The sequence below is a fragment of the Scyliorhinus canicula genome, chromosome 16, assembly GCF_902713615.1.
Source record: "Scyliorhinus canicula chromosome 16, sScyCan1.1, whole genome shotgun sequence".
NCBI lineage: Eukaryota > Metazoa > Chordata > Chondrichthyes > Carcharhiniformes > Scyliorhinidae > Scyliorhinus > Scyliorhinus canicula.
The window spans coordinates 1,929,248-1,950,773 of NC_052161.1; the positions used below are offsets into that span (position 1 = coordinate 1,929,248).

The following is a 21,526-nucleotide window of genomic DNA, read 5'->3' on the forward strand; positions in this document are numbered from 1 at the left end:
AATAAGATAAATTGACAGACATAGAAATGTGGTGAAGGTGGAGGAGAGAGTTCACAGTCTGAAGTTGTTGAACTCAATGTTCAGTCCGGACGGCTGTAACGTGTCTAATCAGAAGATGAGGTGCTGTTCCTCCAGTTTGTTCTGGGCTTCACTGGAACATTGCAGCAGGCCAAGAACGGACATATGGACATGAGAACAGGGCAGGGTGTTGAAATGGCAGCGACAGGAAGGTCTGGGTTCTGCTTGCGGACGGACCGGAGGTGTTCTGCAAAGCGGTCACCCGGTCTGCGTTTAGTCTTGAATTTCTATAGCGTCAATCACTGGGAATCCCGCCACTCCTCTGTAAATCAAAAATCTGTCTCACCCAGAGGTATCCACCCTGTCCATACCTCTCATAATTTTGTAGACCTCAATCAGGTCCCCCCTCAACCTTCGTCTTTCCAACAAAAACAATCCTAATCTACTCAACCTTTCTTCATAGCTAGCACCCTGCATACCAGGCAACATCCTGGTGCAACTCCTCTGCACCCTCTCCAAGGCATCCACATCCTTCTGGTAATGTGGCGACCAGAACTGCACGCAGTATTCCAAATGTGGCCTAACCAAAGTCCTATACAACTGTAACATGACCTGCCAACTCTTCTACTCAATACCCCGTCCGATGAAGGCAAGCATGCTGTATGCCTTCTTGACCACTCTATCAACCTGCGTTGCCACCTTCAGGGTACAATGGACCTGAACTCCCAGATCTCTCTGCACATCAATTTTCCCCAAGACCCTTCCATTAACCATATAGTCCGCTCTTGAATTTGATCTTCCAAAATGCATCACCTCGCATTTGCCTGGATTGAACTCCATCTGCCATTTCTCTGCCCAACTCTCCAATCTATCTATATTTTGTTGTATTCTCTGACAGTCCTCCTCGCTATCTGCAACTCCACCAATCTTAGTATCATCTGCAAACTTGCTAATCAGACCACCTATACCTTCCTCCAGGTCATTTATTTATTTATTTATTTTTTTATAAATTTAGAGTACCCAATTCATTTTCCAATTACGGGGCAATTTTTAGCATGGCCAATCCACCTAACCTCCACATCTTTGGGTTGTGGGGGTGAAACCCACGCAGACACGGGGAGAATGTGCAAACTCCACACAGACAGTGACCCAGAGCCGGGATCGAACCTGGGACCTCGGCGCCGTGAGGCTGCAGGGCTAACCCACTGCACCACCGTGCTGCCCCTCCTCCAGGTCATTTATGTAGATCACAAACAACAGTGGTCCAAGCACGGATCCCTGTGGAACACCACTAGTCACCCTTCTCCATTTTGAGACACTCCCTTCCACCACTACTCTCTGTCTCCTGTTGCCCAGCCAGTTCTTTATCCATCTAGCTAGTACACCCTGAACCCCATACGACTTCACTTTTTCCATCAACCTGCCATGGGAAACCTTATCAAACACCTTACTGACGTCCACGTATACGACATCTACAGCCCTTCCCTCATCAATTAACTTTGTCACTTCCTCAAAGAATTCTATTAGGTTTGTAAGTCATGACCTTCCCTGCACAAAACCATGCTGCCTATCACTGATAAGTCTATTTTCTTCCAGATGTGAATAGATCCTATCCCTCAGTATCTTCTCCAACAGTTTGCCTACCACTGACGTCAAGCTCACAGGTCTATAATTCCCTGGATTATCCCTGCTACCTTTCTTAAACAAAGGGACAACATTAGCAATTCTCCAGACCTCCGGGACCTCACCCGTGCTCAAGGATGCTGCAAAGATATCTGTTAAGGCCCCAGCTATTTCGATCCTCGCTTCCCTCAGTAACCTGGGATAGATCCCATCCGGTCCTGGGGACTTGTCCACCTTAATGTCTTTTCGAATACCCAAAACTTCCCCCTTCCGTATGACAACTTGACCGAGAGTATTTAAACATCCATCCCTAGTCTCAACATCTGTCTTGTCCCTCTCCTTTGTGAATACCGATGCTAAGTACTCATTAAGAATCTCACCCATTTCCTATGAGTCCACGCATAAATTTCCTCTTTTGTCTTTAAGTGGGCCAATCCTTTCTATAGTTACCCTCTTGCTCCTTACATACGAATAAAATGCTTTGGGATTTTCCTTAACCCTGTTAGCCAAATATATTTCATGACCCCTTTTAGCCCTCTTTATTGCGCGTTTGAGATTCGTCCTACTTTCCCGATATTCCTCCAAAGCTTCATCAGTTTTGAGTTGCCTCGATCCTATGTATGCTTCCTTTTTCATCTTAGCTAGTCTCACAATTCCACCCGTCATCCATGGTTCCCTAATCTTGCCATTTCTATCTTTCATTTTCACAGGAACATGTCTGTCCTGCACTCTAATCAACCTTTCCTTAAAAGACTTCCACATTTCAAATGTGGATTTACCCTTAAACAGCTGCTTCTAATCCACATTCCCTAGCTCCTGCTGAATTTTGTTATACTCTGCCTTTCCCCAATTTAGCACTCTTCCTTTCGGACCCCTCCTGTCCTTGTCCATGAGTATTCGAAAACTTACAGAATTGTGATCGCTATTCCCAAAGTAATCACCGACTGAAACATCAACCACCTGGCCAGGATCATTCCCCAATACCAGGTCCAGTATGGCCCCTTCCCAAGTTGGACTATTTACATACTGCTCTAAAAAACTCTCCTGGATGCTCCTTACAAACTCTGCTCCATCTACGCCTCCAACACTACACGAATCCCATTCAATGTTGGGGAAGTTAAAATCTCCCATCACAACCACCCTATTGCTCCTACATTTTTCTATAATCTGTCTGCATATTTGTACCTCTACTTCATGCTCGCTTTTGGGAGGCCTGTAGTAAAGTCCCAACAATGTTACTGCACCCTTCCTATTTCTCAGCTCCACCCATATTGCCTCAGTGCTCGAATCCTCCATCGTGCCCTCCTTAATCACAGCTGTGATATCATCTCTGATGAGTAATGCAACTCCTCCACCCCTTCTACCTCCCTCTCTATCCCTCCTGAAGCATCTATACCCTGGGATATTCAGTTGCCAGTCCTGCCCTTCCCTCAACCAAGTCTCAGTAATACCAATAGCATCATATTCCCAGGTACTGATCCAAGCCCTAAGTTCATCTGCCTTACCTGCTACATGTCTCGCATTAAAACAAATGCACCTCAGACCACCTTTGCGTTCATCATCTCTTCCTTGTCTACTCTTCCCCTTAGTCACATTGAGTTTATTGTCTCGTACCTTACTGGCTTTAGTTGCTGCTTCTTTACTGACCTCTAACTTCCTAATCTGGTTCCCATCCCCCTGCCACATTAGTTTAAAACCTCCCCAACAGTGTTAGCAAAAGCACCCCCTAGGACATTGGTTCCAGTCCTGCCCAGGTGTAGACCATCCGGTTTGTGATGGTCCCACCACCCCCAGAACCGGTTCCAATGTCCCAAAAATCTGAACCCCTCCCTCCTGCACCATGTATTCATTCTGACTATTCTTGAATTTCTACTCTGACTGTCCCGTGGCACTGGTAGCAATCCTGAGATTACTACCTTTGAGGTCCTACTTTTTAACTTATCTCCTAACTCCCTAAATTCTGATTATGGGACCTCATCCCTTTTTTTACCTTTATCGTTGGTGCCTATATGCACCACGACAACTGGCTGTTCACCCTCCCCCTTCAGTATGTCCTGCAGCCGATCGGAGACATCCCTGACCCGAGCACCCGGGTAGGTGGATTGGCCACACTAAATTGCCCCTTAATTGGAAAAAATAATTGGGTAATCTAAATTTATTTTTAAAAAAGCAGCTCCCCCTTGTAAGACACTGAGGCTGGCGTTGGGCGGATCAGACGGCGAGACAGCCAGGATGGCGAGAAGCTCGTGGCGGCTCAGTGTCGGCACTAAGTGCTGATGATCACTGGCTGCGATCTCGACAATGTGACCTTCATGGAACTCCCTGCCAAACGTGCCGACTGAGTCGCGCCTGATCATCTCCGAGGTATGGACTGACTTGTGACGAGGATAACAGGCACCTTCACCCCACACTGAGGCCAAGTAACCAGCTCTACTGAATCAGCTCACAAACAGAAGGTCACAAATGTGGTGGAAATACATTTGGACTTTAACCTATTCAACTAACTGACTCTAATGTTGTTAATTTGTCAGTTGTTTAAAGAGTTTAGTCCAAAATGAACCTCTACAATCTCAGGTACTGAGCATAACTTTCCATTTGTAATCAGCAGATAGCGCTGAATAACTGTGATAATTACACTTCCCCAGCTCAACATTCACACCCTCCCATTCAAACTTAAATGCTGCTTGTTTGACCCTGGGGTTATTGATTCTGATGAAACATTTCTCACAGATGTTACCTGACCTGCTTTGCAGCATTTTCTTTTGATGAAGTTATTAACTTGTGACTTTATTCTTTTAATGACTTGGCAAGGAAGGGTTATTCACCAAATGCTTTGTATACATCTTCATGGGAAGATACTAACAGAAATAGGAACACAATATGAACTTGTTCAGTAAATAATGATTAGGCAGTGACGTGGACTTGGGAACAAACTGTTGACAATTCCGCGAGCAGCTAGGAGTTGAAGCGAGAGGTTTGAAATATTTATCTGGTAGCTTGACTCTTTGTCAAAGCTTTGAGTCATCCAGACTTGAAACGTTAGCTCGCTTCTCTCTCCACAGACACTGTCAGGCATGCTGAGATTTTCTGTTTTTCTTTGCTGTTTCTCGGGGTTTTGTTTGGGGTAGACTAATGTTTATGAACTTCGGAGATGGCCACTTTTAAAATGAATAGATTGAATTTCTGTTAGGCAATTAGCAGTCAAGGTAATTGGGGGTACGGGGAGAAACAAACTATTGTTTTATGACGCAGCTCATTTGACTCTTGGGCTCAAGCTGTCTTAATGGCCAAAATACCAGTAATTGGCAACTTAAGATGACACTATGTTTAAACAAACTATGCATTGTTTGAATAGATTTGTACCATTAGGAAACCTTTATCCTTTGAAATAATAATAATAATTCTAATAACCCTTTATTGTCACAAGTATGAAGTTACTGTGCCAAGCCCCGAGTGGCCACATTGCGGCACCTGTTAGGAAGTGGCCTTAATAGCTTTACTGTGGGGCTTGGGTTAAACCATGCTGACAGGAGAATGTGACTTTATCACTGTTTGGTATCAAGAGGAAAGATGCCATTTGTTTATCGTGGAATGTATTCTTCTGGACTCCAAGGAAGTAACTGATGGGACTGATTCTCAGTGTACATCCCATAAAGCAGGCGTTACAAAGGAAGGCTACATGAGATGATTTGTGTCCTGTGGCTAATAGGGGGATTGAATTCAGCTCATTTACAAAAAAAGGAAGTGCTGGATCGCGGGTTGTGGGGATAAATGTTGGAGAATTAGTGCATTCAGTTTTACCGTTGCTTCAACAGTAAACCTCTCTGAGACACAGTTCATCATTAAAACTGGGTCCTTGTGGATACAGAATCTGGGCTGTCTTCACTGTTTTTTGTTAAGCATATTTACATTTTACTTAATAAATCCACTTAATTCACAAATACTAGTCATTCGTATCTTGGAGCTCAAACACAACTGAGGATCCTAGTCTTAGAAATTTGGACCTTAGCGTTTGTTTTAATTAGAAGAGTTTTATACCTTGAAACCCTACACCTTACAGCTAATAGAATGTTATTGTTTATAGTGTTCTGGGCCAGGATTTAGAGAACCGCAAAGTGTATCATGGAGTTCACCTGACCCACAACTTTTACTAGATTGTGATATGGGGAAAAGACGCCCAATCTACAGGTGTGATACAGCAGAAATGGAAAACATACAGTGAACATCTTAGCAACCATTAATTCAAATACAACCCCAAAGAAAACAACACTAAGTAATGCTTAATAAATTCCCAAACAACATCCAGAAGACAAAAGACCCTTTTAGCACAAAGATCAGGTTTAAATTCACTATTGAGAACAGTTACCACTTCAAAACCCCAAATGAACATTCATAAGCTTGCAGAGGTTCACACACATCCTGCTGTGATTTCAGCTTCTCCAAAACTAAAATGAAACCAAACCCAGCCTGCAGCAAAAAGCCTAAAGCGAAAGTAAAAAGCTGACAGACAGCCCAGCTCCACCCACTCTCTGACATCACTGCAGTAATAAACACCCATTTCTTAAAGGTACTCTCACTACAGTTATTTATATACACATCCATTTATAAACACCCATTTCTTAAAGGTACTCTCACACATTAGTGAGGGGAACTGAATACACAAGTAGGGAGGTTCTGCTTCAGCTACAGAGAGCACTGGTGAGACCACACCTGGCATACTGTATACAGATTTCCTGAATTAAGGAAGGATGACAATATGTTGGAGGCAGGTCAGAGAATGGTTTCAAGAACAAACTCTGGGATAGGAGGGTAGTCTCAGGTGGAAATGTTGGACAGGTGAGGTTTGTATCTGCTGGAGTTTAGAAGAGCAAGAGGTGACTTTACTGAAACTTATAGGACCCTGACGGGTGTTGACAGGTTGGATGTGGAGAGGGTGTTACCTCCTGTCGGAGTATCTAGAACCAGGGAACACCGTGTGAAAGTAAACAGCTAGTTAGTTAAGACAGAGATGACTTTTTTCCCTCTCAGAGGGTTGTGAGTCTTTGGAACTCTCTTCCTCAAAAGGCAGTGAAGTAGAGATTTTAGAGAGGTAGATAGATTCGTAATAAGTGACAGAATGACAAATTATCATGGGGGGGGGGGGGGGGGGGGGGAGGAGCGAGAATATGGAGTTGAGATTAAAGTTAGATCAGCTAGGATCTTATTGAATTACAGTGGAGAATCGAGGGGGACAAGTGGCCAACTCCATTCACTAATTCACATGTTTGTAGGACGCTGCAATGCTCTTGTAAACTGCTGCAGTGTGGCTGCAATAACGCTAGCAATCCCCACTGATTAGAAGCCAGTTCAGGATAGAAGAAAACGAATAACTGCAGAAGGATATTTGTGGCTAATTCCCAGCTGAGTCAGCAGCCTCGGGTTCCTTCCTACCTGAGGTGAGATCTCCAGCAAGATCAAACTTCACAAGCTGGGTGCCCCCTTGGGATTTCTCGTCTCCAGCTTGACATATCAGTGTCAAGCAATTCACAACCTTCTTTGACATGTGATAAGCGAGGACGCAATCCATAATCTCACCCTTTACCTCTGTTGGACAAGAAAACAAGGAAAACAGGTAGAAGGCAGAACACGATGCTCAATTAATGTTCAAGGAAACCACATCATAGTAAGGAGAAATAATCAACAGGAACACAATGGTGCAAGTTTTACTCTGTATCTAACCCCGTGCTGTACCTGTCCTGGGAGTGTTTGATGGGGACAGTGTAGAGGGAGCTTTACTCTGTATCTAACCCCGTGCTGTCCCTGTCCTGGGAGTGTTTGATGGGGACAGTGTAGAGGGAGCTTTACTCTGTATCTAACCCCGTGCTGTACCTGTCCTGGGAGTGTTTGATGGGGACAGTGTAGAGGGAGCTTTACTCTGTATCTAACCCCGTGCTGTACCTGTCCTGGGAGTGTTTGATGGGGACAGTGTAGAGGGAGCTTTACTCTGTATCTAACTCCGTGCTGTACTTGTCCTGGGAGTGTTTGATGGGGACAGTGTAGAGGGAGCTTTACTCTGTATCTAACCCCATGCTGTACCTGTCCTGGGAGTGTTTGATGGGGACAGTGTAGAGGGAGCTTTACTCTGTATCTAACTCCGTGCTGTACTTGTCCTGGGAGTGTTTGATGGGGACAGTGTAGAGGGAGCTTTACTCTGTATCTAACCCCATGCTGTACCTGTCCTGGGAGTGTTTGATGGGGACAGTGTAGAGGGAGCTTTACTCTGTATCTAACCCCATGCTGTACCTGTCCTGGGAGTGTTTGATGGGGACAGTGTAGAGGGAGCTTTACTCTGTATCTAACCCCATGCTGTACCTGTCCTGGGAGTGTTTGATGGGGACAGTGTAGAGGGAGCTTTACTCTGTATCTAACCCCATGCTGTACCTGTCCTGGGAGTGTTTGATGGGGACAGTGTAGAGGGAGCTTTACTCTGTATCTAACCCCATGCTGTACCTGTCCTGGGAGTGTTTGATGGGGACAGTGTAGAGGGAGCTTTACTCTGTATCTAACCCCATGCTGTACCTGTCCTGGGAGTGTTTGATGGGGACAGTGTAGAGGGAGCTTTACTCTGTATCTAACCGTGTGCTGCACCTGTCCTGTTTTGGATCATTTTGGAGCCTGAGTTGAGCCAAGGGTAAAGTCTGTTTAATTGTTACCTGTGTATCCGATGACTTTAAACTGCTTGGACGGTTTGCAACTCACAATGAATATATGTCCATCAGAGCATCCAGCAATAAGGTACTGTCCTGCGTGGTCACATCTAACAGATCACAAATAACATTAACTGAAAGTTGGAAGCTGCACATGACATTGCAATTAGATAGGAGTGTTATCATTACAGATTTATTGTAATTAGATAGCAGGCGTATTGTCACAGAGGCCGACTGCACAATAAAGGCCCTTTGGCTCATCGCATCTGCGCCAGTCAAAAACAACCACCAACTGTTCTAATCCCATTCCCCAGCACTTGGCCCATAGCCGTGTCTGCCCTGGGATCGCAGGCATACATCTAAATACTTCTTAAATGTTATGAGGGTCTCTGCCTCCACCACCCTTTCAAGCAGCGAGTTCCAGACTCCCACCACCCTCTGGGTGAAAGGTTTTCCCTCACATCCCCTCTAAACCTCCTGCTCCTTACCGTAAATCTATGCCCCCTGGCCATTGATCCCTTCACCAAGGGGAAAGGTTTCTTCCTGCCTACTCTATCTATGCCCCTCATCATTTTATACACCTCAGTCATGTCCCCCCTCAGTCTCCTCTGCTCCAAGGAAAACAATCCCAGTCTATCCAATCTCTCTTCATAACTAAAACTCTCCAGCCCAGGCAACATCCTGGTAAATCCCCTCTGCTCCCTTTCCAGTGGCTATCACATTCCTCCTATAATGTGGATTCCAGAACTGCTCACAATACTCTAGCTGTGGCCTAACCAACGTTTTACACAGTTCCAACATAACCTCCCTGCTCATAACCTTCACCCGAGGAAGGAGCTGCGCTCCGAAAGCTCGTGTTTGAATCAAACCTGTTGGACTTTAACCTGGTGTTGTAAGACTTCTTACTGTGCTCACCCCAGTCCAACGCCGGCATCTCCACATCTTGGCTGATAAAGACAAGAATCTCAAATACCATCTTGACCACTGTATCCACCTTCCCTGTTACCTTAAGGGACCGGTGGGTAATGTACACCAAGGTCCCTCGGGTTTTCGATATTTTTTCAAAGTATCAGTCTCAGTGAGAAAACCGGAGAGAATCGCACCACGAGGAAAATGGCACCGGTGCCCCCGGTAAGGGTAATCACACTGGTGCCATCGGTAAGGGTAGTCATACCGGTATCCCCGGTAAGGAAAATCCCACCGGTGCCCCCGGTAAGGGAAATCCCACCGGTGCCCCCGGTAAGGGAAATCCCACCGGTACCGTCGGTAAGGGAAATCCCACCGGTGCCCCCGGTAAGGGAAATCCCACCGGTGCCCCCGGTAAGGGTAATCACACCGGTACCGTCGGTAAGGGAAATCCCACCGGTATCCCCGGTAAGGGAAATCCCACCGGTGCCCCCGGTAAGGGTAATCACACCGGTACCGTCGGTAAGGGAAATCCCACCGGTATCCCCGGTAAGGGAAATCCCACCGGTGCCCCCGGTAAGGGAAATCCCACCGGTGCCTCCGGTAAGGGAAATCACATCGGTGCCCCCGGTAAGGGAAATCACACCGGTGCCCCCGGTAAGGGAAATCCCACCGGTGCCCCCGGTAAGGGAAATCATACCGGTGCCGTCGGTAAGGGAAATCCCACCGGTTCCCCCGGTAAGGGAAATCACATCGGTGCCCCCGGTAAGGGAAATCACACCGGTGTCCCCGGTAAGGGAAATCACACCGGTATCCCCGGTAAGGGAAATCCCACCGGTGCCCCCGGTAAGGGAAATCCCACCGGTGCCCCCGGTAAGGGAAATCATACCGGTGCCGTCGGTAAGGGAAATCCCACTGGTGCCCCCGGTAAGGGAAATCACATCGGTGCCCCCGGTAAGGGAAATCACACCGGTGTCCCCGGTAAGGGAAATCACACCGGTATCCCCGGTAAGGGAAATCCCACCGGTGCCCCCGGTAAGGGAAATCCCACCGGTGCCCCCGGTAAGGGAAATCCCACCGGTATCCCCGGTAAGGGAAATCACACCGGTGTCCCCGGTAAGGGAAATCCCACCGGTATCCCCGGTAAGGGAAATCCCACCGGTGCCCCCGGTAAGGGAAATCCCACCGGTGCCCCTGGTAAGGGAAATCCCACCGGTATCCCCGGTAAGGGAAATCACACCGGTGCCCCCGGTAAGGGAAATCACACCGGTGCCCCCGGTAAGGGAAATCCCACCGGTGCTCCCGGTAAGGGAAATCCCACCGGTATCCCCGGTAAGGGAAATCACACCGGTATCCCCGGTAAGGGAAATCACACCGGTGCCCCCGGTAAGGGAAATCACACCGGTGCCCCCGGTAAGGGAAATCACACCGGTGCCCCCGGTAAGGGTAATCACACCGGTGCCCCCGGTAAGGGGTGTCCCACCGGTATCCCCGGTAAGGGAAATCACACCGGTGCCCCCGGTAAGGGAAATCCCACCGGGTCCCCCGGTAAGGGAAATCACAGCGGTGCCCCCGGTAAGGGAAATCCCACCGGTGCCGTCGGTAAGGGAAATCACACCGGTGTCGCCAGCGAGGGAAATCCCACCGGTGCCGTCGGTAAGGGAAATCCCACCGGTGCCGTCGGTAAGGGAAATCCCACCGGTGCCCCCGGTAAGGGAAATCATACCGGTTCCCCCGGTAAGGGAAATCCCACCGGTCCCTCCGGTAAGGGAAATCCCACCGGTGCCCCCGGTAAGGGAAATCACACCGGTGCCCCCGGTAAGGGAAATCACACCGGTGCCTCCGGTAAGGGGAATCCCACCGGTCCCTCCGGTAAGGGATATCGCACTGGTGCCCCCGGTAAGGGGAATCCCACCGGTATCCCCGGTAAGGGAAATCCCACCGGTGCCCCCGGTAAGGGAAATCACACCGGTGCCCCCGGTAAGGGAAATCGCACTGGTGCCCCCGGTAAGGGAAATCACACCGGTGCCTCCGGTAAGGGAAATCGCGCCGGTGCTCCCGGTAAGGGAAATCACACCGGTGCCGTCGGTAAGGGTAATCACACCGGTGCCCCCAGTAAGGGTAATCACACCGGTGCCCCCGGTAAGGGGTGTCCCACCGGTATTCCCGGTAAGGGAAATCCCACCGGTGCCCCAGGTAAGGGAAATCCCACCGGTAACCCCGGTAAGGGAAATCCCACCGGTGCCATCGGTAAGGGAAATCCCACCGGTGCCCCCGGTAAGGGAAATCCCACCGGTGCCATCGGTAAGGGAAATCCCACCGGTGCCCCCGGTAAGGGAAATCCCACCGGTGCCCCCGGTAAGGGAAATCCCACCGGTGCCTCCGGTAAGGGAAATCCCACTGGTGCCCCCGGTAAGGGAAATCCCACCGGTGCCCCCGGTAAGGGTAATCACACCGGTGCCCCCGGTAAGGGAAATCCCACCGGTTCCCCCGGTAAGGGAAATCCCACCGGTGCCCCCGGTAAGGGAAATCCCACCGGTATCCCCGGTAAGGGAAATCCCACCGGTGCCCCCGGTAAGGGTAATCACACCGGTATCCCCGGTAAGGGTAATCACACCGGTATCCCCGGTAAGGGAAATCCCACTGGTGCCCCCGGTAAGGGAAATCCCACCGGTGCCCCCGGTAAGGGTAATCACACCGGTGCCGTCGGTAAGGGAAATCACACCGGTGCCCCCGGTAAGGGGAATCCCACCGGTGCCGTCGGTAAGGGAAATCCCACCGGTAACCCCGGTAAGGGAAATCGCACCGGTGCCCCCGGTAAGGGAAATCCCACCGGTGCCGTCGGTAAGGGAAATCCCACCGGTAACCCCGGTAAGGGAAATCGCACCGGTGCCCCCGGTAAGGGAAATCCCACCGGTGCCGTCGGTAAGGGAAATCCCACCGGTATCCCCGGTAAGGGAAATCGCACCGGTATCCCCGGTAAGGGAAATCCCACCGGTGCCCCCGGTAAGGGAAATCACACCGGTGCCCCCGGTAAGGGGAATCCCACCGGTGCCGTCGGTAAGGGAAACCACACCGGTATCCCCGGTAAGGGAAATCATACCCGTGCCCCCGGTAAGGGAAATCCCATCGGTGCCCCCGGTAAGGGAAATCCCACCGGTGCCGTCGGTAAGGGAAATCCCACCGGTGCCGTCGGTAAGGGAAATCACACCGGTGCCGTCGGTAAGGGAAATCCCACCGGTGCCCCCGGTAAGGGAAATCCCACCGGTGCCGTCGGTAAGGGAAATCACACCGGTTCCCCCGGTAAGGGAAATCCCACCGGTATCCCCGGTAAGGGAAATCACAGCGGTGACGTCGGTAAGGGAAATCCCACCGGTAACCCCGGTAAGGGAAATCATACCGGTGCCGTCGGTAAGGGAAATCCCACCGGTGCCGTCGGTAAGGGAAATCCCACCGGTGCCCCCGGTAAGGGAAATCCCACCGGTATCCCCGGTAAGGGAAATCCCACCGGTGCCGTCGGTAAGGGAAATCCCACCGGTATCCCCGGTAAGGGAAATCCCACCGGTATCCCCGGTAAGGGAAATCGCACCGGTGCCCCCGGTAAGGGAAATCCCACCGGTGCCGTCGGTAAGGGAAATCCCACCGGTATCCCCGGTAAGGGAAATCCCACCGGTATCCCCGGTAAGGGAAATCCCACCGGTGCCCCCGGTAAGGGAAATCCCACCGGTGCCCCCGGTAAGGGGAATCCCACCGGTGCCGTCGGTAAGGGAAACCACACCGGTATCCCCGGTAAGGGAAATCATACCCGTGCCCCCGGTAAGGGAAATCCCATCGGTGCCCCCGGTAAGGGAAATCACACTGGTGCCCCCGGTAAGGGAAATCCCACCGGTATCCCCGGTAAGGGAAATCCCACCGGTATCCCCGGTAAGGGAAATCACACCGGTGCCCCCGGTAAGGGAAATCACACCGGTGCCCCCGGTAAGGGAAATCCCACCGGTGCCGTCGGTAAGGGAAATCCCACCGGTGCCCCCGGTAAGGGAAATCCCACCGGTGCCCCCGGTAAGGGAAATCACACCGGTGCCCCCGGTAAGGGAAATCACACCGGTATCCCCGGTAAGGGAAATCCCACCGGTGCCGTCGGTAAGGGAAATCCCACCGGTATCCCCGGTAAGGGAAATCCCACCGGTGCCCCCGGTAAGGGTAATCACACCGGTGCCCCCGGTAAGGGAAATCCCACCGGTGCCGTCGGTAAGGGAAATCCCACCGGTATCCCCGGTAAGGGAAATCACACCGGTGCCGTCGGTAAGGGAAATCCCACTGGTGTCGCCAGCGAGGGAAATCGCCACATCTTCAGCCACTGAAAGAAGGTTTCTGTAAGTTTGACATCATGCTCGTGGCAGTCAGCCTCTGGTTTCCTCGCGTGTTCTCAGTAACTGGGGGGGAGGAGGGGGCACACTTTTTAAACGCCTTCTCAGAACTTCTTCCCAGTCCAATCGGGAGATGATGCAAAGATCTGTAGAGGGACAGCTGGTATTGAGGCAGCAAGAGGCTGCAGAAGGATTTGGACAGGTTAGGGGAGTGGACAATGAAGTACATTGTGGAAAAGTGTAAGGTTATGCATTTTGGAAGGAGGAATTTAGGCATAGACAGTGCTGTCTGAAAGAAGGCAGCATGGTAGCACAGTGGTCAGCACTTTGGCTTCACAGAGCTCTGTTCCTTGTCTATGAATAAAGCTTTAATCTTAAAGTTGAAGTAGATGCTTTATTGTGAGTTTGTTCTCTCTCCAGCCCTTAACTTATGTTACATCTGAGCTGCCTGTCTGTTCTGCTCCCACCTGCCATTCCTGTGAAATGCCCTCTAACTTCCTGTCTGTCTGTATTTATACCTCTCCTGTGCTCCCCCTGGTGCTTGCTCAGTTGTATTGCATGTACATTGACCCCTTGTCTATGTACAGATCACTACAAGCACCAGGGTCCCAGGTCCGATTCCCGGCTTGGGTCACTGTGCGGAGTCTGCACGTTCTCCCCGTGTGTGCGTGGGTTTCCTCCGGGTGCTCCGGTTTCCTCCCACAGTCCAAAGATGTGCAGGTTGGGTGGATTGGCAATTCTGAATTCTCCCTCAGTGTACCTGAACAGGTGCCGGAATGTGGCGACTAGGGGTTTTTCACAGTAACTTCATTGCAGTGTTAATGTAAGCCCACTTGTGACACAAATTAAGATTATTATTATAGACAGTTTGACATTTTAATATCTTTGTAAACTAGTTATACCTCCAAAACATACCCCAATCCCCTCCCACCCTCCCCTGCCCATTAAACGCCCCCCCCCCCCCCCCCCCCCCCCCACCATTCCCTCCCCTCTTTCATTGCTGGTGACAAACAGCTCCACCTCGAATGGAGCCCCTCCCCTGATCCCCGAGGGCAAACTTAATGTTTTCCAGTAGCAGGAACTCTGCCACCTCCCCCAACCACTCCGAAGCTCCAGATGGCACCACCGACTTTCCATCCAAGTAGGGTTCATTGCAGAGTCAAAGGTCATGACGTCGGCCACCTTCTGCTAGAGCAGCCTGGCCAACTCCAATACACCAAACATTGCCACCACTCCCTCCCTCCTCCAGATCCTCTAAATTGGATCTCTCCCCGACAGGGCAAACCCCTCAGGTTGGCAACAATATCGACATGGCCGCCAATCTGAAATGCTGCCTCAGCTGATTCCAGATTTCAGGGATATCACCACCACTGAGCCCACCAGATTCCTGACTGGGGAGAACGGAGAGGGACAATGATCAATGCTTTTCAACATGCCCAACACAGGAAGCCAGCACCATTTCCCCCACACCGACCCCTGCTCCCCCACCTTCTCTACATTCGCCGCCCAGTATTAATACAACAGGCCCCACCCCCTCCCCGATCACCGACTCCTCTGCAGATAGGGTCTCCGGATCCCAGGGGCAGGATTCCCTCAGCCCTGGGCCAGGCCGGAGAATCTCCGCGACTGGGCCACGCCACCGGCCATTCTCCACAGAGCGGAGAATCGGCGCCGGTCGTGGGGTCTATGTGGCCGACGTGGTTGGTGCGGTCGGCGTGGGGTCTATGTGGCCGACGTGGTTGGTGTGGCCGGCGTGGTTGGTGTGGTGCCAGCGTGGGGTCTATGTGGCCGGCGTGGTTGGTCCGGTGCCGGCGTGGTTGGTGTGGTGCCAGTGTGGGGTCTATGTGGCCGGCGTGGTTGGTGCGGTGCCGGCGTGGTTGGTGTGGTGCCAGTGTGGGGTCTATGTGGCCGGCGTGGTTGGTGCGGTGCCGGCGTGGTTGGTGTGGTGCTGGCGTGGGGTCTATGTGGCCGGCGTGGTTGGTGCGGTCGGCGTGGGGTCTATGTGGCCGGCGTGGTTGGTGCGGTGCCGGCGTGGTTGGTGTGGTCGGCGTGGTTGGTGCGGCCGGCGTGGTTAGTGTGGTGCTGGCGTGGGGTCTATGTGGCCGGCGTGGTTGGTGTGGTCGGCGTGGTTGGTGTGGCCGGCGTGGTTGGTGTGGTGCCAGCGTGGGGTCTATGTGGCCGGCGTGGTTGGTGTGGTCGGCGTGGTTGGTGCGGCCGGCGTGGGGTCTATGTGGCCGGCGTGGTTGGTGCGGCCGGCGTGGGGTCTATGTGGCCGGCGTGGGGTCTATGTGGCCGGCGTGGGGTCTATGTGGTCGGCGTGGTTGGTGCGGCCGGCGTGGGGTCTATGTGGCCGGCGTGGGGTCTATGTGGCCGGCGTGGGGTCTATGTGGCCGGCGTGGGGTCTATGTGGCCGGCGTGGGGTCTATGTGGCCGGCGTGGTTGGTGCGGCCGGCGTGGGGTCTATGTGGCCGGCGTGGGGTCTATGTGGCCGGCGTGGTTGGTGTGGCCGGCGTGGGGTCTATGTGGCCGGCGTGGTTGGTGTGGTGCCAGCGTGGGGTCTATGTGGCCGGCGTGGTTGGTGTGGTCGGCGTGGTTGGTGCGGCCGGCGTGGGGTCTATGTGGCCGGCGTGGGGTCTATGTGGCCGGCGTGGGGTCTATGTGGCCGGCGTGGTTGGTGCGGCCGGCGTGGGGTCTATGTGGCCGGCGTGGTTGGTGCGGCCGGCGTGGGGTCTATGTGGCCGGCGTGGGGTCTATGTGGCCGGCGTGGGGTCTATGTGGCCGGCGTGGTTGGTGCGGCCGGCGTGGGGTCTATGTGGCCGGCGTGGGGTCTATGTGGCCGGCGTGGTTGGTGCGGTCGGCGTGGGGTCTATGTGGCCGGCGTGGTTGGTGTGGTGCCAGCGTGGGGTCTATGTGGCCGGCGTGGTTGGTGCGGTCGGCGTGGGGTCTATGTGGCCGGCGTGGTTGGTGTGGTGCCAGCGTGGGGTCTATGTGGCCGGCGTGGTTGGTGTGGCCGGCGTGGGGTCTATGTGGCCGGCGTGGTTGGTGTGGCCGGCGTGGTTGGTGCGGCCGGCGTGGGGTCTATGTGGCCGGCGTGGGGTCTATGTGGCCGGCGTGGTTGGTGCGGCCGGCGTGGGGTCTATGTGGCCGGCGTGGGGTCTATGTGGCCGGCGTGGGGTCTATGTGGCCGGCGTGGTTGGTGCGGCCGGCGTGGTTGGTGTGGTGCTGGCGTGGGGTCTATGTGGCCGGCGTGGGGTCTATGTGGCCGGCGTGGGGTCTATGTGGCCGGCGTGGGGTCTATGTGGCCGGCGTGGTTGGTGTGGCCGGCGTGGGGTCTATGTGGCCGGCGTGGTTGGTGCGGCCGGCGTGGTTGGTGTGGCCGGCGTGGTTGGTGTGGTGCCGGCGTGGGGTCTATGTGGCCGGCGTGGTTGGTGCGGCCGGCGTGGGGTCTATGTGGCCGGCGTGGGCTCTATGTGGCCGGCGTGGTTGGTGCGGTGCCAGCGTGGTTGGTGTGGTGCCAGTGTGGGGTCTATGTGGCCGGCGTGGTTGGTGCGGCCGGCGTGGGGTCTATGTGGCCGGCGTGGTTGGTGCGGCCGGCGTGGGCTCTATGTGGTCGGCGTGGTTGGTGTGGCCGGCGTGGGCTCTATGTGGTCGGCGTGGTTGGTGCGGCCGGCGTGGTTGGTGTGGCCGGCGTGGTTGGTGTGGTGCCAGCGTGGGGTCTATGTGGCCGGCGTGGTTGGTGCGGCCGGCGTGGGCTCTATGTGGTCGGCGTGGTTGGTGTGGTGCTGGCGTGGTTGGTGTGGCCGGCGTGGGGTCTATGTGGCCGGCGTGGGGTCTATGTGGCCGGCGTGGTTGGTGCGGCCGGCGTGGTTGGTGTGGCCGGCGTGGGGTCTATGTGGCCGGCGTGGTTGGTGTGGTGCCAGCGTGGGGTCTATGTGGCTGGCGTGGTTGGTGTGGCCGGCGTGGGGTCTATGTGGCCGGCGTGGTTGGTGTGGTCGGCGTGGTTGGTGTGGTGCTGGCGTGGTTGGTGTGGTGCTGGCGTGGGGTCTATGTGGCCGGCGTGGTTGGTGTGGTCGGCGTGGTTGGTGTGGTGCTGGCGTGGGCTCTATGTGGCCGGCGTGGTTGGTGTGGCCGGCGTGGGGTCTATGTGGCCGGCGTGGTTGGTGTGGTCGGCGTGGTTGGTGTGGCCGGCGTGGGGTCTATGTGGCCGGCGTGGTTGGTGCGGCCGGCGTGGTTGGTGCGGCCGGCGTGGGGTCTATGTGGCCGGCGTGGTTGGTGTGGTCGGCGTGGTTGGTGTGGTGCTGGCGTGGTTGGTGTGGTGCTGGCGTGGGGTCTATGTGGCCGGCGTGGTTGGTGTGGTCGGCGTGGTTGGTGTGGTGCTGGCGTGGGCTCTATGTGGCCGGCGTGGTTGGTGTGGCCGGCGTGGGGTCTATGTGGCCGGCGTGGTTGGTGTGGTCGGCGTGGTTGGTGTGGCCGGCGTGGGGTCTATGTGGCCGGCGTGGTTGGTGCGGCCGGCGTGGTTGGTGCGGCCGGCGTGGGGTCTATGTGGCCGGCGTGGTTGGTGCGGCCGGCGTGGGGTCTATGCGGCCGGCGTGGTTGGTGCGGTGCTGGCGTGGGGTCTATGCGGCCGGCGTGGGGTCTATGTGGCCGGCGTGGTTGGTGCGGCCGGCGTGGGGTCTATGTGGCCGGCGTGGGCTCTATGTGGCCGGCGTGGGCTCTATGTGGCCGGCGTGGGCTCTATGTGGCCGGCGTGGGCTCTATGTGGCCGGCGTGGTTGGTGTGGTGCTGGCGTGGGGTCTATGTGGCCGGCGTGGGCTCTATGTGGCCGGCGTGGTTGGTGTGGTGCTGGCGTGGGGTCTATGTGGCCGGCGTGGGGTGTATGTGGCCGGCGTGGTTGGTGCGGCCGGCGTGGGGTCTATGTGGCCGGCGTGGGGTCTATGTGGCCGGCGTGGTTGGTGCGGCCGGCGTGGTTGGTGTGGTGCTGGCGTGGGGTCTATGTGGCCGGCGTGGGGTCTATGTGGCCGGCGTGGTTGGTGCGGCCGGCGTGGTTGGTGTGGTGCCAGCGTGGGGTCTATGTGGCCGGCGTGGTTGGTGCGGCCGGCGTGGGGTCTATGTGGCTGGCGTGGGGTCTATGTGGCCGGCGTGGTTGGTGCGGCCGGCGTGGTTGGTGTGGTGCTGGCGTGGGCTCTATGTGGCCGGCGTGGGGTCTATGCGGCCGGCGTGGTTGGTGTGGTGCTGGCGTGGGGTCTATGTGGCCGGCGTGGGGTCTATGCAGCCGGCCTGCCGATTCTCGGGCCGAGTGGCCGTTGTGGAAACGCTGAGTCCCACCGCTGCTGTTCACACCTGCTCTCAGCTGGCGGGAACTCAGCAATGGCGTGGATACTCTGCCGATGGATTTGAGAATCCCACCCCAGGTGTCTTACCTGCCCACACAAAGGCCAAAATTAGCATGTCCACCCTCACATAAAATGCTTTGGGGAGGAAAATCACACCAGTGCCCCCGGTAAGGGTAATCACCCCCCCCCCCCCTTTCAGTGCCTCTCCATTCCTTCAACAACCGAAGTGCGATGGCCAGGGGCTCGATAGCGAGAGGAAACAGCAACGGGGACCCTCACCCCTGACCTGGGCTGTCTCTCGTGTAGCCGCCTGTCATCTCAGCTGGTGAGCTAACAGATAGCTGGCCTTCTCCCCAAACCCAGAGAACACACGCAGCAGGATCACTCACAACCCTGTCAATACCAAATCGAACTCCGCCTGCAACATCTCTCCACCAACAGCTCCTTTGTCAAGGCCACTGAATACAGCCAGTCCACTTCCATAAGACCATAAGACATAGGAGCGGAAGTAAGGCCATTCGGTCCATCGAGTCCACTCCACCATTCAATCATGGTTGATTTCAACTCCATTTACCCGCTCTCTCCCCATAGCCCTTAATTCCTCGAGAAATCAAGAATTTATCAATTTCTGTCTTAAAGACACTCAACGTCCCGGCCTCCACCGCCCTCTGTGGCAATGAATTCCACAGACCTACCACTCTCTGGCTGAAGAAATTTCTCCTCATCTCTGCTCTAAAGTGACTCCCTTTTATTCTAAGGCTGTGCCCCCACATCCTAGTCTCCCTGCTAATGGAAACAACTTCCCTACGTCCATCCTATCCAAGCCATTCATTATCTTGTAAGTTTCTATTAGATCTCCCCTCAACCTCCTAAACTCCAATGAATATAATCCCACGATCCTCAGACGTTCATCGTATGTTAGGCCTACCATTCCTGGGATCATCAGTGTGAATCTCCGCTGGACCCGCTCCAGTGCCAGTATGTCCTTCCTGAGGTATGGGGCCCAAAATTGCTCACAGTATTCTAAATGGGGCCTAACTAGTGCTTTATAAAGCCTCAGAAGTACATCCCTGCTTTTATATTCCAAGCCTCTTGAGATAAATGACAACATTACATTTGCTTTCTTAATTACGGACTCAACCTGCAAGTTTACCTTTAGAGAATCCTGGACTAGGACTCCCAAGTCCCTTTGCACTTTAGCATTATGAATTTTGTCACCGTTTAGAAAATAGTCCATGCCTCTATTCTTTTTTCCAAACTGCAAGACCTCGCACTTGCCCACGTTGAATTTCATCAGCCACTTCTTGGACCATTCTCCTAAACTGTCTAAATCTTTCTGCAGCCTCCCCACCTCCTCAATACTACCTGCCCCTCCACCTATCTTTGTATCATCGGCAAACTTGGCCAGAATGCCCCCAGTCCCGTCATCTAGATCGTTAATATATAAAGAGAACAGCTGTGGCCCCAACACTGAACCCTGCGGGACACCACTTGTCACCGGTTGCCATTCCAAAAAAGAACCTTTTATCCCAACTCTCTGCCTTCTGTCTGACAGCCAATCGTCAATCCATGTTAGTACCTTGCCTCGAATACCATGGGCCCTTATTTTACTCAGCAGTCTCCCGTGAGGCACCTTGTCAAAGGCCTTTTGGAAGTCAAGATAGATAACATCCATTGGCTCTCCTTGGTCTAACCTATTTGTTATCTCTTCAAAGAACTCTAACAGGTTTGTCAGGCACGACCTCCCCTTACTAAATCCATGCTGACTTCCAGAATAGAATCAAGCAACCTCTGCCTTTCCATTCTCCCAACCTCTTCAATTCTCTTCAGCGCTTCCCAAACCGTGGAAGGCGATACGCCTCCATTCTGGTTAAACTCTACAGAGTTCTCTCTGGCCGAGGCTGCCCTCCTGCAAAACTTCTTGTCCACCAGGAGCACCGAGTCTAACCTCCACGGAGGCCGCTGCGCTCGATCTGTCTCGAACTTCACGTCCACATAATGTGGCGCGTGGTCTGATGTCACTATCGGGGTATATTCCGCCCCCAAATCCTCGGGAGTATCGATTTGTATTCGGGAGTATACCCGATGCATGTGGGAGACGGAGAACTCCCTCTCCCGTGGATGCCTAAGCCTCCACGGATACACCCCCACCCCACCCCTCCCCATCTGTTCCTTCACCATTCCCAACCTTACTAACCAATCAGGGCTCCAGCTGCTTCGAGTCCAAATCACAGTTCCAGAAACTGATGAGAGTCAAGATATGAATGGCCGCCAACATCCTCTGAAACCTCCACGTCATCCCAATTTGATGCATGCATATTGACTAAGACAAGCAGCCAATCCTAACCATCACATACCGTCCCCCCACCCGGGCCCAGTAAAAGCTACTCCCTTATTGAATAGGATCTCAGTGCCTCTCACCATTCAATCAAAACCTGGGTGGAACGGCTGTCCCACACATCCCTCCCTTACCCTCTCTGATCCTTCAACCTTGAATGTATCTCCTGCAAGAAGACAACATCCGCCTTTAAGCTCTTCAAGTGAGCAAAAACCCAGGATCTTTGCATCAGGCCATTCAACCCCCTCTTTATTG

The 21,526-nt window shown here is 53.7% G+C and overlaps 1 protein-coding gene across 1 annotated transcript in view; it reads right to left on the reverse strand.

Moving 5' to 3' along the window:
* Nucleotides 1–21,526, reverse strand: part of cfap43 (cilia and flagella associated protein 43) — a 273,825-nt gene that overhangs the window by 181,231 nt on the left and 71,068 nt on the right. The window contains 2 exon segments of the mRNA XM_038822192.1: nucleotides 7,072–7,224; nucleotides 8,334–8,437. Of these exon segments, the coding sequence (XP_038678120.1) occupies nucleotides 7,072–7,224; nucleotides 8,334–8,437 (257 nt within the window).